The sequence below is a fragment of the Bombina bombina genome, chromosome 1 (genome assembly GCF_027579735.1).
Source record: "Bombina bombina isolate aBomBom1 chromosome 1, aBomBom1.pri, whole genome shotgun sequence".
In the NCBI taxonomy this organism is placed as follows: Eukaryota; Metazoa; Chordata; class Amphibia; order Anura; family Bombinatoridae; genus Bombina; species Bombina bombina.
This window is the reverse complement of record NC_069499.1, coordinates 1,531,794,616-1,531,813,745: the sequence shown is the minus strand read 5'-3', so window position 1 is coordinate 1,531,813,745 and position 19,130 is coordinate 1,531,794,616. Positions and strand designations below refer to the sequence as shown.

General features: G+C 37.7%; 1 protein-coding gene across 1 annotated transcript in view; it reads left to right on the top strand.

Moving 5' to 3' along the window:
• The window catches only part of ABCC3 (ATP binding cassette subfamily C member 3), a 267,779-nt gene that overhangs the window by 206,458 nt on the left and 42,191 nt on the right, over positions 1–19,130 (top strand). The window contains exons 19-20 of the mRNA XM_053708487.1: positions 4,054–4,237; positions 11,009–11,114. Of these exons, the coding sequence (XP_053564462.1) occupies positions 4,054–4,237; positions 11,009–11,114 (290 nt within the window). The remainder of the gene's footprint in view (positions 1–4,053; positions 4,238–11,008; positions 11,115–19,130) is intronic.

Below are 19,130 nucleotides of genomic sequence, written 5' to 3'. Positions count from 1 at the left end.
CATGTTGGAATACTGCCCTACGGCCCAGTCTCTGAAGGGAGGGGATCATGCTCTGCTTCAGTATGTCACAGTACATGTTGCCATTCATGGTTCCCTCAATGAACTGTAGCTCCCCAGTGCCGGCATGACTCATGCAGGCCCAGACCATGACACTCCCACCACCATGCTTGACTGTAGGCAAGACACATTTGTCTTTGTACTCCTCATCTGGTTTCCGCCACACACGCTTGACGCCATCTGAACCAAAAAAGTTTATCTTGGTCTCATCGGATCACAGGACATGGTTCCAGTAATCCATGTCCTTAGTCTGCTTGTCTTCAGCAAACTGTTTGCGGGCTTTCTTGTGCATCATCTTTACATCACAACGTGTTTTTCATGTGGTTGTTATTTCTCTCGGTGCCTGCTTGTTCTTGGTGCTCATATAGGATTCACACCAGGTCCTGAACAACAAGTTTACCTACATATATATATATATATATATATATATATATATATATATATATATATATATATATATATATAAATGAGCAGGTTTGTTGATCAGGACTCGGTAAAGATCCCATCTGAACAGCAAGTACAGCAGGCACCACAGAATATTACAGCCACCTTTATTGTGTCAAAACATAACACGTTGTGTTTTATTCCCATGTGACCAAGGCCTCTGTGTGGAGCTGAAACGTTATGTTTTGACACAATAAAGGTGGTTGCAATATTCTGTGGTGCCTGCTTACTTGCTGTTCAAATGGGATCTTTACCGAGTCCTGATTAACAAACCTGCTCATTTTGATATGATTATAGCAGAGCACACAGTGGATGGATGTGTTGGTGAGTGCTGATCTCTTTGGATTTTTATATATATATATATATATATATTTATATATATATATATATATATGGGAGTCAAAGGGTAAACAGCGCTTATGGAGATTCTTAAAAACTGAATAATATTAAAATCTCGGCAGTGTTGGTGGGTAAAGAAAACAAAAAAACAAAAAAAAAAAAAAAAGGGAAGAGAAGTATATGAATATACGTATATATATTAGAGTCTTTGATAGGATATTGGAATCCTAGTGTAATGAAGGCGTAATAGATACCCTTACCAAAAGTTACCTCAATCCTATGAGGTAAGTTTGCCGCATTGGAGGATGTATCTAGTGGTTGAATGAATCCTGGATGTTCTGGTCTGTATAAAATCGCTGCCTCTTGGAGTAGAATGGGATGTGGGTCCCCTTTGTGCTGGTTTCTTTAGGAAACTTCCTGTATTTATTGCCTCTTGGAGCTTGGTTTTCTTGTCTTGGTATGAACTTTCTTGTCCAGATATATACCAGGATGTCAGAGCAGGTGACGTGGTTACAGGGTACTTATTTCTTTTTTCTTTTCTTATTTTTTCTTCATTTTCCTTAGAGTTGTGTCAGCAGATACAAAAAAATTTCCCTTTTCCGACTCCGAGTCGTAACGACTCGGAGTCGGAAAAGGGAATTTTTTTTGTATCTGCTGACACAACTCTAAGGAAAATGAAGAAAAAATAAGAAAAGAAAAAAGAAATAAGTACCCTGTAACCACGTCACCTGCTCTGACATCCTGGTATATATCTGGACAAGAAAGTTCATACCAAGACAAGAAAACCAAGCTCCAAGAGGCAATAAATACAGGAAGTTTCCTAAAGAAACCAGCACAAAGGGGACCCACATCCCATTCTACTCCAAGAGGCAGCGATTTTATACAGACCAGAACATCCAGGATTCATTCAACCACTAGATACATCCTCCAATGCGGCAAACTTACCTCATAGGATTGAGGTAACTTTTGGTAAGGGTATCTATTACGCCTTCATTACACTAGGATTCCAATATCCTATCAAAGACTCTAATATATATACGTATATTCATATACTTCTCTTCCCTTTTTTTTTTTTTTTTTTTTTTTTTTTTTGTTTTCTTTACCCACCAACACTGCCGAGATTTTAATATTATTCAGTTTTTAAGAATCTCCATAAGCGCTGTTTACCCTTTGACTCCTATTTTTCCTATATTGTATAGACTTAGTCTATCATACAATATTTGTACCTTCATAGCTGCTCTATGAGATTTTCATACCTCTGACTAGCGCATTTACTTGAGTAACGCCTGTTTCCACTCACTGACACTGAATGGTAACATTCTACTTAATTCTATATATATATATATATATATATATATATATATATATATATATTATATATATTATATATATTTATTATGTGTGTGTGTGTGTATATATATATATATATATATGTATATATAAATTATTTATGTGTGTGTTTGTAAATATATATCTATTTGTATATATAATTATATTTATATACATCTATAAATATATATTTATCATTTTCTAGAGCACAGTGTGGTGTATATATTCAGTGAAACTGCATATCCCAAAACTGGTGATATTCTTTTATGCAAATACAGGATATCTTGAGGGGGGCCAAAAATAAATTCTTGCACCAGCGCCTTTGTTCATTAGGTCCGCCACTGCACGCGCATGTATGTATCTCTATGTGCACCAGCGCCTTTGTTCATTAGGTCCGCCACTGCACGTATATGTATGTATCTCTATGTTAAAGCCATTTTTCCTGCCTTTTTTTTTTCTGACATCTGAGATCTCATATCTTTGAGCCCTGATAACTTTTTCATGCAATATTCTTTTAAATACTTTTTATTAGATGGTTTTATTATGAGTGTAACTGTTCTTAGAAAACACATCCAAAATACATTAGACACATTTTTGTTTTGCAAAACAGTTAACCACAGCTCTGAGGACGGGGTAATCATTCTAGTGTAAATCACAATTGCGCTCAAGGGATCGTGTTTATTTTCAACTTGTAATACCAGCACAATTTAACCTGTGCGCAAACAATCATGAAAAACGATATTGCTTGGGTGCAAAAAAATAACATTTGCACTCCACTCATAATCTAGCCCTATATCGCTTATGTACTGACTACTGAGGTCCTGGTAAGGACATATATTCTGTTCCCAGTTGTGCTGGCATGACCTGGGAGGATACATAGTTTCATTTGAAAAAATCCAAGGTTTTCCAAACATTTAGCTTTCATTTCTTACAGGCAATTGTTAATGTTTACTTTACCAAATATGGGGTCCATGAGATTTTTTGCACAAAGTGCATCATATGGCTTTTTGTGTTTTGCTTTCTTTTGTTTTTTTCTCAAATCGAGTCAATTACAATTCATTTGAAACCCCTTAGATAACTAATTTATTCTTAACTTTTCAAATTAATTTGTGGTGTTGTGACATCTTCAAAATACATAGACCACCCCCATCTGCAATAAGCCCCATAAACACCATAATCCACCTTGCAATAAACCCACTAACTGCTTTTAGATGCATCATCACAATAAATCCCCTTAACCGCTAGTACCCCAACCAATATTAACCCATAACAACCAGACACCCTAATGCTAATACCCTTAATATTATTAACAACCTTAACATCATTAACCTACTACACTCTAAATACCCAAACAATACAACCACTAACTGCTAGTAACCATGTAATTATTATCGGCCTCCCCAAAGCAATTAAGCCCTTAACCACTAAGACCACTAACGTTATAAATCACCTATATACCATATTTGCCAGGGGCCATTAACTCCATTATCACCAAGACCCCTTAAACTACTAACCTTATAACCACCATAACCCTCAATGCAATTAACTAAGCCTTTAAATGCTAAGACTAGCTAACGACTAAGACCCTCTACCACAAGGGGTGACCTCACTTAAGGACCCTTTTTCCTAAGACACTTCCTTGCAGTGGAGAGTTAGATCATTTACTATTCTGAACAATTTTCCTAGTTTTGACGCAGAGATAAATTCCACTTTGAATTCATATACAAATGCATTGTACAATTTGTGTGTGTGATATTACAATCAATATAAAGAGATTGGAATAAAAAAAACAATATATGAGCAAAACCTATTGAAATCATAAGATAAAAAAATAAATTAATACTTCATTTGGCTATTCAAACACTTAATTATATTTTTCTGCAGACAAGAATTTTGGTCACTCACGGCATCAGTTTTCTGCCACAAGTCGATCACATTGTCGTTATGGTGGATGGTAAAGTTACAGAAATGGGATCTTATCAAGAGCTTTTGAACCAAAACGGTGCTTTTTCTGAATTTCTGCGGAATTATGCATTTGATGAGAATATAGAAGAAGAACAATTAACAAGTAAATATATCATTTAAATGGGATTCCAATAATTGCTGATGTTCATAGATGGTAAACAGGCTGTGTTTAAAACTGTTCATTTTCACCATTTATATATTTAAATGCTAAATATGTCTCAAAGTAAACAAGGACAAAATGGGGTCTTTAGATTTAAGAAAATCACTATACAAGTAGATTGGTTGATATTAAACACATTTCCCCTGCTAGTTTCAATTTTGGACTTTCCTTAATTCAAAACTGTTTATTGATTTTAGGTAAATATGTTGTAACTATTCAAATAAGCTGGCACTGTCCAACTAATTCAATTAAGGTACAATTCTTGCAGACATTTGGTGTAACAAGTAATTTTTGCAAATTTAATTTTGTTGATACTTTCAATATTGTTTTTGGCCTAGCACCCCAAAACGTAACATGTGTATGCATCAATAGATACAATGCATTTATATTCAACATTTTCCAGAGGGGTTCTGGGACAGGGAGGCAAAGGGGGCTTGTGGGTGGTGACCCACTCTTTATTTTTGTGAGGGGCCGTGACAGGAGGGGTGAGGTCACTGCTGTATTGTGGAAACGTTGGGCAGGGTTCTTTATTTTTGGGCATCTGCCCTGACAGGACAAGGTGACCACGTGCAGATCTTGTAGTCTCTGACAATATAAAGTACTTTAATGGTATCCTATTGTATTTGTCCTCTTTGCATTATCTATTTTGCAGACATCTATAAAATAAAATTACTTTCCTGGCTAGAAAATATTTTCTATTCATCTGAAAAACATAATTTATGTAAGAACTTACCTGATAAATTCATTTCTTTCATATTAGCAAGAGTCCATGAGCTAGTGACGTATGGGATATACATTCCTACCAGGAGGGGCAAAGTTTCCCAAACCTCAAAATGCCTATAAATACACCCCTCACCACACCCACAATTCAGTTTAACGAATAGCCAAGAAGTGGGGTGATAAGAAAAAAGTGCGAAAGCATATAAAATAAGGAATTGGAATAATTGTGCTTTATACAAAAAAATCATAACCACCCCAAAAAAAGGGCGGGCCTCATGGACTCTTGCTAATATGAAAGAAATGAATTTATCAGGTAAGTTCTTACATAAATTATGTTTTCTTTCATGTAATTAGCAAGAGTCCATGAGCTAGTGACGTATGGGATAATGATTACCCAAGATGTGGATCTTTCCACACAAGAGTCACTAGAGAGGGAGGGATAAAATAAAGACAGCCAATTCCTGCTGAAAATAATCCACACCCAAAATAAAGTTTAACGAAAAACATAAGCAGAAGATTCAAACTGAAACCGCTGCCTGAAGTACTTTTCTACCAAAAACTGCTTCAGAAGAAGAAAATACATCAAAATGGTAGAATTTAGTAAAAGTATGCAAAGAGGACCAAGTTGCTGCTTTGCAAATCTGATCAACCGAAGCTTCATTCCTAAACGCCCAGGAAGTAGAAACTGACCTAGTAGAATGAGCTGTAATTCTCTGAGGCGGAGTTTTACCCGACTCAACATAGGCAAGATGAATTAAAGATTTCAACCAAGATGCCAAAGAAATGGCAGAAGCTTTCTGGCCTTTTCTAGAACCGGAAAAGATAACAAATAGACTAGAAGTCTTTCTGAAAGATTTAGTAGCTTCAACATAATATTTCAAAGCTCTAACAACATCCAAAGAATGCAACGATTTCTCCTTAGAATTCTTAGGATTAGGACATAATGAAGGAACCACAATTTCTCTACTAATGTTGTTGGAATTCACAACTTTAGGTAAAAATTCAAAAGAAGTTCGCAACACCGCCTTATCCTGATGAAAAATCAGAAAAGGAGACTCACAAGAAAGAGCAGATAATTCAGAAACTCTTCTGGCAGAAGAGATGGCCAAAAGGAACAAAACTTTCCAAGAAAGTAATTTAATGTCCAATGAATGCATAGGTTCAAACGGAGGAGCTTGAAGAGCCCCCAGAACCAAATTCAAACTCCAAGGAGGAGAAATTGACTTAATGACAGGTTTTATACGAACCAAAGCTTGTACAAAACAATGAATATCAGGAAGAATAGCAATCTTTCTGTGAAAAAGAACAGAAAGAGCAGAGATTTGTCCTTTCAAGGAACTTGCGGACAAACCTTTATCTAAACCATCCTGAAGAAACTGTAAAATTCTCGGAATTCTAAAAGAATGCCAAGAAAAATGATGAGAAATACACCAAGAAATATAAGTCTTCCAGACTCTATAATATATCTCTCTAGATACAGATTTACGAGCCTGTAACATAGTATTAATCACAGCGTCAGAGAAACCTCTTTGACGAAGAATCAAGCGTTCAATCTCCATACCTTTAAATTTAAGGATTTCAGATCCTGATGGAAAAAAGGACCTTGTGACAGAAGGTCTGGTCTTAACGGAAGAGTCCACGGTTGGCAAGAGGCCATCCGGACAAGATCCGCATACCAAAACCTGTGAGGCCATGCCGGAGCTACCAGCAGAACAAACGAGCATTCCTTCAGAATCTTGGAGATTACTCTTGGAAGAAGAACTAGAGGCGGAAAGATATAGGCAGGATGATACTTCCAAGGAAGTGATAACGCATCCACTGCCTCCGCCTGAGGATCCCGGGATCTGGACAGATACCTGGGAAGTTTCTTGTTTAGATGGGACGCCATCAAATCTATTTCTGGAAGTTCCCACATTTGAACGATCTGAAGAAATACCTCTGGGTGAAGAGACCATTCGCCCGGATGCAACGTTTGGCGACTGAGATAATCCGCTTCCCAATTGTCTACACCTGGGATATGAACCGCAGAGAGTAGACAGGAGCTGGATTCCGCCCAAACCAAAATTCGAGATACTTCTTTCATAGCCAGAGGACTGTGAGTTCCTCCTTGATGATTGATGTATGCCACAGTTGTGACATTGTCTGTCTGAAAACAAATGAACGATTCTCTCTTCAGAAGAGGCCAAAACTGAAGAGCTCTGAAAATTGCACGGAGTTCCAAAATATTGATCGGTAATCTCACCTCCTGAGATTCCCAAACTCCTTGTGCCGTCAGAGATCCCCACACAGCTCCCCAACCTGTGAGACTTGCATCTGTTGAAATTACAGTCCAGGTCGGAAGCACAAAAGAAACCCCCTGAATTAAACGATGGTGATCTGTCCACCACGTTAGAGAGTGTCGAACAATCGGTTTTAAAGATATTAATTGAGATATCTTTGTGTAATCCTTGCACCATTGATTCAGCATACAAAGCTGAAGAGGTCGCATGTGAAAACGAGCAAAGGGGATCGCGTCCGATGCAGCAGTCATAAGACCTAGAATTTCCATGCATAAGGCTACCGAAGGGAATGATTGTGACTGAAGGTTTCGACAAGCTGCCATCAGTTTTAGACGCCTCTTGTCTGTTAAAGACAGAGTCATGGACACTGAATCTATTTGGAAACCCAGAAAGGTTACCCTTGTCTGAGGAATCAATGAACTTTTTGGTAAATTGATCCTCCAACCATGATCTTGAAGAAACAACACAAGTCGATTCGTATGAAATTCTGCTAAATGTAAAGACTGAGCAAGTACCAAGATATCGTCCAAATAAGGAAATACCACAATACCCTGTTCTCTGATTACAGACAGAAGGGCACCGAGAACCTTTGTAAAAATTCTTGGAGCTGTAGCAAGGCCAAACGGCAGAGCCACAAACTGGTAATGCTTGTCCAGAAAAGAGAATCTCAGGAACCGATAATGATCCGGATGAATCGGAATATGCAGATATGCATCCTGTAAATCTATTGTGGACATATAATTCCCTTGCTGAACAAAAGGCAAGATAATCCTTACAGTTACCATCTTGAACGTTGGTATCCTTACATAACGATTCAATATTTTTAGATCCAGAACTGGTCTGAAGGAATTCTCCTTCTTTGGTACAATGAAGAGATTTGAATAAAACCCCATCCCCTGTTCCGGAACTGGAACTGGCATAATTACTCCAGTCAACTCTAGATCTGAAACACAATTCAGAAATGGTTGAGCTTTTACTGGATTTACTGGGACACGGGAAAGAAAAAATCTCTTTGCAGGAGGTCTCATCTTGAAAACAATTCTGTACCCTTCTGAAACAATGTTCTGAATCCAAAGATTGTGAACAGAATTGATCCAAATTTCTTTGAAAAAACGTAACCTGCCCCCTACCAGCTGAGCTGGAATGAGGGCCGCACCTTCATGTGGACTTAGAAGCAGGCTTTGCCTTTCTGGCTGGCTTGGATTTATTCCAGATTGGAGATGGTTTCCAAACTGAAACTGCTCCTGAGGATGAAGGATCAGGTTTTTGTTCTTTGTTGAAACGAAAGGAACGAAAACGATTATTAGCTCTGTTTTTACCCTTAGATTTTTTATCCTGTGGTAAAAAAGTTCCTTTCCCACCAGTAACAGTTGAAATAATAGAATCCAACTGAGAACCAAATAATTTGTTACCCTGGAAAGAAATGGAAAGTAGAGTTGATTTAGAAGCCATATCAGCATTCCAAGTCTTAAGCCATAAAGCTCTTCTAGCTAAAATAGCTAGAGACATAAACCTGACATCAACCCTGATAATATCAAAGATGGCATCACAGATAAAATTATTAGCATGCTGAAGAAGAATAATAATATCATGAGAATCATGATGTGTTACTTGTTGCGCTAAGGTTTCCAACCAAAAAGTTGAAGCTGCAGCAACATCAGCCAAAGATATAGCAGGTCTAAGAAGATTACCTGAACACAGATAAGCTTTTCTTAGAAAGGATTCAATTTTCCTATCTAAAGGATCCTTAAACGAAGTACCATCTGACGTAGGAATAGTAGTACGTTTAGCAAGGGTAGAAATAGCCCCATCAACTTTAGGGATTTTGTCCCAAAATTCTAATCTGTCAGACGGCACAGGATATAATTGCTTAAAACGTTTAGAAGGAGTAAATGAATTTCCCAATTTATCCCATTCTTTGGAAATTACTGCAGAAATAGCCTTAGGAACAGGAAAAACTTCTGGAATAACCACAGGAGATTTAAATACCTTATCCAAACGTTTAGAATTAGTATCAAGAGGACCAGAATCCTCTATTTCTAAAGCAATTAGAACTTCTTTAAGTAAAGAACGAATAAATTCCATTTTAAATAAATATGAAGATTTATCAGCATCAACCTCTGAGACAGAATCCTCTGAACCAGAAGAGTCATCAGAATCAGAATGATGATGTTCATTTAAAAATTCATCTGTAGGGAGAGAAGTTTTAAAAGATTTTTTACGTTTACTAGAAGGAGAAATAACAGACATAGCCTTCTTTATGGATTCAGAAACAAAATCTCTTATGTCATCAGGAACATTCTGCACCTTAGATGTTGAAGGAACTGCAACAGGCAATGGTACTTTACTAAAGGAAATATTATCTGCATTAACAAGTTTGTCATGACAATCAATACAAACAACAGCTGGAGGAATAGCTACCAAAAGTTTACAGCAGATACACTTAGCTTTGGTAGATCCAGCACTAGACAGCGATTTTCCTGTAGTATCTTCTGACTCAGATGCAACGTGAGACATCTTGCAATATGTAAGAGAAAAAACAACAACATATATGATCAAATTCCTTAAATGACAGTTTCAGGAATGGGAAAAAATGCCAAAGAACAAGCTTCTAGCAACCAGAAGCAATGAAAAAATGAGACTTAAATAATGTGGAGACAAAAGCGACGCCCATATTTTTTAGCGCCAAATAAGACGCCCACATTATTTGGCGCCTAAATGCTTTTTGGCGCCAAAAATGACGCCACATCCGGAACGCCGACATTTTTAGCGCAAAATAACGTCAAAAAATGACGCAACTTCTGGCGACACGTATGACGCCGGAAACGGAAAAGAATTTTTGCGCCAAAAAAGTCTGCGCCAAGAATGACGCAATAAAATGAAGCATTTTCAGCCCCCGCGAGCCTAACAGCCCACAGGGGAAAAAGTCAAATTTTTGAAGGTAAGAAAAAATGATTAAATCAAATGCATTATCTCAAATATGAAACTGACTGTCTGAAAAATAAGGAAAGTTGAACATTCTGAGTCAAGGCAAATAAATGTTTGAATACATATATTTAGAACTTTATAAACAAAGTGCCCAACCATAGCTTAGAGTGTCACAGAAAATAAGATTTACTTACCCCAGGACACTCATCTACATGTTTGTAGAAAGCCAAACCAGTACTGAAACGAGAATCAGCAGAGGTAATGGTATATATAAGAGTATATCGTCGATCTGAAAAGGGAGGTAAGAGATGAATCTCTACGACCGATAACAGAGAACCTATGAAATAGACCCCTTAGAATGAGATCACTGCATTCAAATAGGCAATACTCTCCTCACATCCCTCTGACATTCACTGCACGCTGAGAGGAAAACCGGGCTCCAACTTGCTGCGGAGCGCATATCAACGTAGAATCTAGCACAAACTTACTTCACCACCTCCATCGGAGGCAAAGTTTGTAAAACTGAATTGTGGGTGTGGTGAGGGGTGTATTTATAGGCATTTTGAGGTTTGGGAAACTTTGCCCCTCCTGGTAGGAATGTATATCCCATACGTCACTAGCTCATGGACTCTTGCTAATTACATGAAAGAAATATAATTTGGTACAAGGAAAAAAGTGATAAGATCAATTCATTAAAGTATAGATTGTGTATTTATATATTTGGGCTCCTGATGCTTGTTATATATTTTAATATGTTTGCTGATGTTTTTCACCTGTTTCCATTTAGTATTAGATGAAGAAGAAGTATTATTAGCAGAGGAAACACTAAGTAACATCACAGATCTCACAGATAATGAACCTGTTGCCCATGAAGCTCGCAAGAAATTCATCAGGTAAACTCATAGTCTGCACTAAATGTATTTGTTTTGTTTTTAAATATGAATCCAAAGCAATGTGAGATCAAGACTGTAGAGGATACATCAGTTATGGAGACATCATGCAGAAAGTAGGCTGAATGTCTAAGGATAAAACAGTGGCGAAACTAGAGGGGTCGCAACTGCTACCGAGCCCACATCTCTAGGGGACATATCTGGCCCTGCAGTGAGTGGTGGCATCACTACATAGGGGCCTGGAGAGAACAGAGCTCCATCATGTCTGTGTGCCTCTCTGCAAAACAGGGCTGACAGTTTAGGGAAAGTGTATGTATTGGCCTTTACAATATGGTTGTCTCAACATTCCTAATAATCTAAATGGAGCTAAACAGGGGTCAAGCCCTACAAAAAAAAAAACTTAAGGTGCAATTGTCCTATTTCTGCCAAGGGGAACTAAAAAATCCTAGAGCATGCCACATAGAAATGTAATCACCACGTGTTACACACAGTGCATGGTGATCACACAGCAGGACAGCTGAGGGGCTTGCATTTAGTGTATTGTAGGAAGTGTTACTGCCAGTGCCCATTACTAGATGATCTCACTATCCCTCTAACCAGACTGTACTCCAGCTCCCCCTACCAGCAGCAGCTGTGTTTACTGAAGCATTTTTGTTCTCATTCCAGAGGGAACTTAGTTTCTCCTGCAAAAATAGTGCAGGAACTCTGTTCCCATGCGTTCCCGCTCGACTTGACCCCTGGAGTTAAACATGACTTCATCAGAGGCCACATATGTGTGAAGCCACCAATCATAACCCGTGTTCAACTCAAAGCAGACAGAATCAAGCAGTCTAAATGTAATATGTTACTTTTATTATTATATCAATGCTTGTTGGTAATTATGGGGTCGATCACAATCCCTTTAAAAAACGTATATAATGTTTTTCTACAGAAAACTGTCACCAAGCTTACGAGTTTTGCGGTAACAGGGGTGCGTTGCTAACGAGCTTTTTTTATCAATGCTCCCTTAAGACAATGCTGGTATTACGGGTTTTTTAAACCCGGTGTTAGCCGCAAAAAGGTGAGCGTAGAGCAAAATTTAGCTCCACATCTCACCTCAATACCAGCGTTGCTTACGGTAGCAGTGAGCTGGAAAAACGTGCTCGTGCACGATTTCCTCATAGGAATCAATGGAGCAGATTCAGCTGAAAAAAGACACGTGCAAAAAAACGTTCAGCTTCTAACGCAGCCCCATTGATTCCTATGGGGAAATAAAATGTATGTCTACACCTAACACCCTAACCCGAGTCTAAACACCCCTAATCTTACACTTATTAATCCCTAATCCGCCGCCCCCGACATAGCTGACACCTACATTATATTATTAACCCTAATCTGCCACTCCGGACACCGCCGCCACCTACATTATCCCTATGAACCCCTAATCTGCTGCCTCCAACATCGCCGACACCTACATTTTATTTATTAACCCCTAATCTGCCCCCCCCAATGTCGCCGCAACCTACCTACATTTATTAACCCCTAATCTGCCGTCCCCATCATCGCCGCTACTATATTAAATTTATTAACCCCTAAACCTAAGTCTAAACCTAAGTCTAACACCCCCTTAACTTAAATATAATTTAAATAAAACAAAATAAAATTACTACAATTAAATAAATGAATCCTATTTAAAATGAAATACTTACCTATAAAATAAACCCTAAGCTAGCTACAATATAACTAATAGTTACATTTGTATCTAGCTTAGGGTTTATATTTATTTTACAGGCAAGTTTGTATTTATTTTAACTAGGTACAATAGTTATTAAATAGTTATTAACTATTTAATAACTACCTAGTTAAAATAAGTACAAATTTACCTGTAAAATAAATCCTAACCTAAATTACAATTACACCTAACACTACACTATCATTAAATTAATTACATAAACTAACTACAATTAACTACAATTAAAAAAAAAAATTTTGTTTTTTTTTTCATATAAATTTTTTATTAGAACAAAAATGGGTACAGCTTAAAGACAAAGAAAACATCATATTGCAATCATATAATAACACTTATCGTTATATCTCCATCTTAATCTAACAGTAGAGTTCAAACATTATATGTTCTCGTACCCATATTGGATTTTCCAGTATTTTTACACCCTTCTACCTTTCCCTCCACTATGAGAGCAGGGGGGAGGTCCACTCATGCCACAAATAACAACAAGACAGAGAAGAAAAAAAAGAAAAAAAAAAAAGGGATTTTCCCTCCTTTTCCCCACAACCTATCCCTGTTCCTCTCTCCCACCCCTCTCCACCGCACCCCCTTCTCCCAAGATGCCCTAAGCTCTACTCAGAGGCCTCTCGACCTGGATTCATCCCAGGTCAGTACCATTCAGTTGGAAAAACCCCTGACAGAATCAGAGTTTCAAAATATTCTGTTAACTTTATATGTGATTCTTTCCAAGTTATCGAAATGATAGCACTCTTGAACCATTTACAGCTTGCGTTCAGTGTATCTACAGTCATATTCTTATAATGGGTATTCCATTTCTCAAAGAGACTATTGATTATTAACTGACCCTGCTTGGCAAGCATGATTTTATATAATAGAGCGATGCTATGTTTGCCTGTTTTATAATACGTTAAGTATGTTTCAATTTGCCCCCATCCTTCACTTTCTACATTTAATATTTTACTTTCTGCTATAAAATGTCTGATCTGCAAGTAAGCAAAAAAAAAATTATTTGAAAGAGAAAATTCTCTAGTAATATCCTCAAATGTTCTAATCTGAAGGTGATTATTTAAACATTGATAGACATATAGTAGGCCTTTTTGAGACCATACATTATAAACTTCATAAGATAAGCCAGGGATAAATTTTGGGTTACCTCGTATTGGGAGAAGTGGAGATATCTCAAAATTGAGTTTGAGTAAATTATTTAATTTTTGCCATGCTTCAATAGTGTTACGTATTAATAACATCTTTTTAATATCCTTTGGCAACTGTGATATCGGACAATGCAACAAGGCTTTCAATGTATATGGAGCAGTCAGTTGTTCTTTCATATAAACATGTGACAAGTAGTTGGCTTCTGTTAACCAATCAAATGCAAAGCGAGCTATCGTGGCTATGTTATACTTTTTAATATCTGGAAAAGATAAACTGCCTTCTTCAAATCTGAGTGTTAATTTTGCTATAGATAGCATATGTCTCTTGTTATTCCATATAAAATTAGCGCATTCTCTATTGAATCTTTTTATATCTTGACTCTTTATAAATAATGGTAAGTTTTGCATAATATACATTAATTGAGGGAACAAAATAGTTTTTATAATCATCACCCTGGCAGACAGAGAAATGGGAAAGACAATCCAGCGTTGCAGTATCTCTGAGGCTTTTTAAAAAAAAACAGAATAATTTAATTTGTACCATTGATTTGGGTCGGCATGAAAGTTTAATCCTAAGTACTAAATACTAGAAGACTCTTGAAAAGGATGTTCTTGTATACTTTTTTTAATCTTATGTAACCAAAGAATTTCGGACTTAGTAGCGTTCATTTTGTAGCCTGAAATAGAACCAAACATATCGATAATATTTAAGGCCTGTGGTATATTTCTCTTCGTATTTCTAATAAATAGTAGCAGATCGTCTGCGTATAAAGATAATACTAGTTTTTCTTGCCCTAACCTGATACCTTGTAATTCTTGTTGCAGTATAATAGCCAGAGGTTCTATCACAAGATTAAACAATAGAGGGGAAAGTGGACATCCCTGTCTCGTTCCCTTATATAATATCAAATTCGAAGTATAGCTGCCATTAATTAAAATACTGGACCGGGGATGATCATATAAAGTTTTAATAAATTGTGTAAAGTGGCCTGAAAAAACGAAAAAGTTTAAAGTCGAAAATAGATGGTCCCAAACCACGGAATCGAACGCCTTTTCGGCATCGATTGTAATTAGTGCAAAATCCTGATTGTCTGTTTTTCTCTCTGGTACTTTGTTCCAGAAGTGTTCCAATACTAAAGCTACTTTCCGGATGTTTTTGGTGGAGGATCTTTGGTGCATAAAGCCCGTTTGATCACTATGAATGATAGGATCAAGACAAGATTTTAATCGGTTCGCAACAATATGAGTTAATAACTTATAATCTACATTAAGTAGTGAGAAAGGCCTATATGACTTAGGGTCTAATGGATCTTTCCCTTTTTTCAAAATCAATGATATGATAGAGTCAGAGAAATATTTTGACATATTTATACCATCCACATAATATCCGTTAAACAATAAGACCAAAATATCTGCTACCTCTAATCTAAGTATCTTATACATTTCGACGGGTATCTTATCCGGGCCAGGAGATTTATTAGCTTTAGCATTGGTTATAGCTTCCAGAACTTCCTCTTTCGTAATCGGTCTATTAAGAGCACTAACCGCTTCTTGGGATATCTTAGGCAAACTAATCTTATGCCAAAAATTATTCTTATTCTCAGTGCTAATTTCTTTTGCTGCGTATAGCTTTTGATAATATTCTAAAAAAACATTTTTAATTTTCAATTGATCAGTAACTCTATTTGTCCCCTCATTGATTGCTTCTATTGTATTAGATTTTTTCCTAGCCTTGTCTAACCTAGATAAAAATTTGGCTGACTTCCCGAATTGACCTTTATATTTGGTACTTATTTTAAGTTCTTCCAGGGAGACCTTTTGTTTAATAAAAATATCCCTTTCTGTTTTAGCTGTTTTGTATTTATCTCCAAGCTGCTTGGAGGGGTTATTAATATATTTACGGTATGCATTCTGGACTTGTTTAGCTAGCAGAATTTCCCTATCCTGAGACTTCCTTTTTTTTTTTTTAGATCATATAGGCTTTAATATGTCCTCTTAGATAGACCTTAGCAGTTTCCCAGAATATTTCTACTTTCCCACGGTACGCTCTATTTAGGAGCTCGTATTCTCTCCATTTGTTTTTTAACCAATTATTAAATTCTACATTGCCTACTAGGAATTTTGGGAAAAAGAAGTTATTCCTTTCACTACTCTGAGTTGGTGATAAATACAGATCTAAATGACAGAAAATAAAAAAATAATTACAATTTATTTAAACTAATTACACCTATTCTAATCCCACTAATAAAATAAAAAGCCCCCCAAAATAATAAAATTCCCTACCCTATACTAAATTACAAATAGCCCTTAAAAGGGCTTTTTGCGGGGCATTGCCCCAAAGTAATCAGCTCTTTTACCTGAAAAAAAAGAAATATAATACCCCCCCCACATTAAAACCCACCACCCACACACCCAACCATACTCTAAAACCCACCCAATCCTCCCTTAATAAAACCTAACACTACCCCCTTGAAGATCACCCTACCTTGAGCCATCTTCACCCAGCTGGGCACAAGTGGTCCTCCAGAGGGGCAGAAGTCTTCATCCGATCCGGGCAGAAGAGGACCTCCAGATGGGCAGAAGGCTTCATCCAGGTGGCATCTTCTATCTTCATCCATCCGGAGCGGAGCGGGTCCATCTTGAAGCCAGCCGACGCGGAGCATCCTCTTCTTCCGACGACTCCCGACAAATGAAGGTTCCTTTAAATGATGTCATCCAAGATGGCGTCCCTTGAATTCCGATTGGCTGATAGGATTCTATCAGCCAATCGGAATTAAGGTAGGAAAAATCCTATTGGCTGATCCAATCAGCCAATAGGATTGAAGTTCAATCCTATTGGCTGATCCAATCAGCAAATAGGATTGAGCTCACATTCTATTGGCTGTTTCAATCAGCCAATAGAATGCAAGCTCAATTCTACTGGCTGATTGCATCAGCCAATAGGATTTTTCCTACCTTAATTCTGATTGAGCATCCTCTTCTTCCGACGATTCCCAACGAATGAAGGTTCCTTTAAATTACGTCATCCAAGATGGCGTCCCTTGAATTCCAATTGGCTGATAGGATTCTATCAGCCAATCCTATCAGCCAATCGAAATTCAAGGGACGCCATCTTGGATGACGTCATTTAAAGGAACCTTCATTCGTCGGGAGTCGTCGGAAGAAGAGGATGCTCCGCATCGGCTGGCTTCAAGATGGACCCGCTCCGCTCCGGATGGATGAAGATAGACGATGCCTCCTGGATGAAGCCTTCTGCCCGTCTGGAGGTCCTCTTCTGCCCGGATTGTATGAAGACTTCTGTCCCTCTGGAGGACCACTTGTGCCCGGCTGGGTGAAGACGGCTCAAGGTAGGGTGATCTTCAAGGGGGTAGTGTTAGGTTTTATTAAGGGGGGATTGGGTGGGTTTTAGAGTAGGGTTGGGTGTGTGGGTGGTGGGTTTTAATGTGGGGGGTATTGTATTTCTCTTTTTCAGGTAAAAGAGCTGATTACTTTGGGGCAATGCCCTACAAAAAGCCCTTTTAAGGGCTATTTGTAATTTAGTATAGGGTAGGGAATTTTATTACTTTGGTTTTTTTTTTATTTTATTAGTGGGATTAGATTAGGTGTAATTAGTTTAAATAAATTGTAATTATTTTTTAATTTTCTGTAACTAAGTGTTTGTTTTTTTTTGTACTTTAGTTTATTTTATTTAATTGTAGTTAATTGTAGTTAGTTTATGTAATTAATTTAATGATAGTGTAGTGTTAGGTGTAATTGTAATTTAGGTTAGGATTTATTTTACAGGTAAATTTGTACTTATTTTAACTAGGTAGTTATTAAATAGTTAATAACTAGTTAATAACTATTGTACCTAGTTAAAATAAATACAAAGTATTTAGTTTTAAATAGGATTAATTTATTTAATTGGAGTAATTTTATTTTGTTTTATTTAAATTATATTTAAGTTAGGGGGGTGTTAGGGTTAGATTTAGGTTTAGGGGTTAATAAATTTAATATAGTTGCGGCGACGTTGGGGTTGGCAGATTAGGGGTTAATAAATGTAGGTAGGTGTCGGTGATGTTAGGGACGGCAGATTAGGGGTTAATAAAATTTAACTAGTGTTTGCAAGCAGCTTGGTGTTAAGAAATCAACTGTGGGAGCAATAATTAGAAAATGGAAGACATATAAGACCACTGATAATCTCCCTCGATCTGGGGCTCCATGCAAGATCTCACCCCGTGGGGTCAAAATGATCACAAGAACGGTGAACAAACATCCCAGAACCACACGGGGGGACCTAGTGAATGACCTACAGAGAGCTGGGACCAACGTAACAAATGCTACCATCAGTAACACACTACGCCGCCAGGGACTCAGATCCTGCAGTGCCAGATGTGTCCCCCTGCTTAAGCCAGTACATGTCCGGGACCATCTGAAGTATGCTAGAGAGCATTTGGATGATCCAGAAGCAGATTGGGAGAATGTCATATGGTCAGATGAAACCAAAGTAGAACTGTTTGGTAGAAACACAACTCGTCGTGTTTGGAGGAGAGAGAATGCTGAGTTGCAACCAAAGAACACCATACCTACTGTGAAGCATGGGGGTGGCAACATCATGCTTTGGGGCTGTTTCTCTGCAAAGGGAACAGGACGACTGATCCGTGTACATGAAAGAATGAATGGGGCCATGTATCGTTAGATATTGAGTGCAAACCTTCTTCCATCAGCAAGGGCATTGAAGATAAAACGTGGCTGGGTCTTTCAGCATGACAATGATCCCAAACACACCGCCCGGACAACGAAGGAGTGGCTTCGTAAGAAGCATTTCAAGGTCCTGGAGTGGCCTAGCCAGTCTCCAGATCTCAACCCCATAGAAAACCTTTTTGAGGGAGTTGAAAGTCTGTGTTGCCCAGCGACAGCCCCAAAATATCACTGTTCTAGAGGAGATCTGCATGCAGGAATGGGCCAACATACCAGCAACAGTGTGTGGCAACCTTGTGAAGACTTACAGAAAACGTTTGACCTTTGTCATTGCCAACAAAGGATATATAACAAAGTATTGAGATGAACTTTTGATATTGACCAAATACTTATTTTCCACCATAATTTGCAAATAAATTCTTTCCAAATCAGACAATGTGATTGTCTGGATTTGTTTCC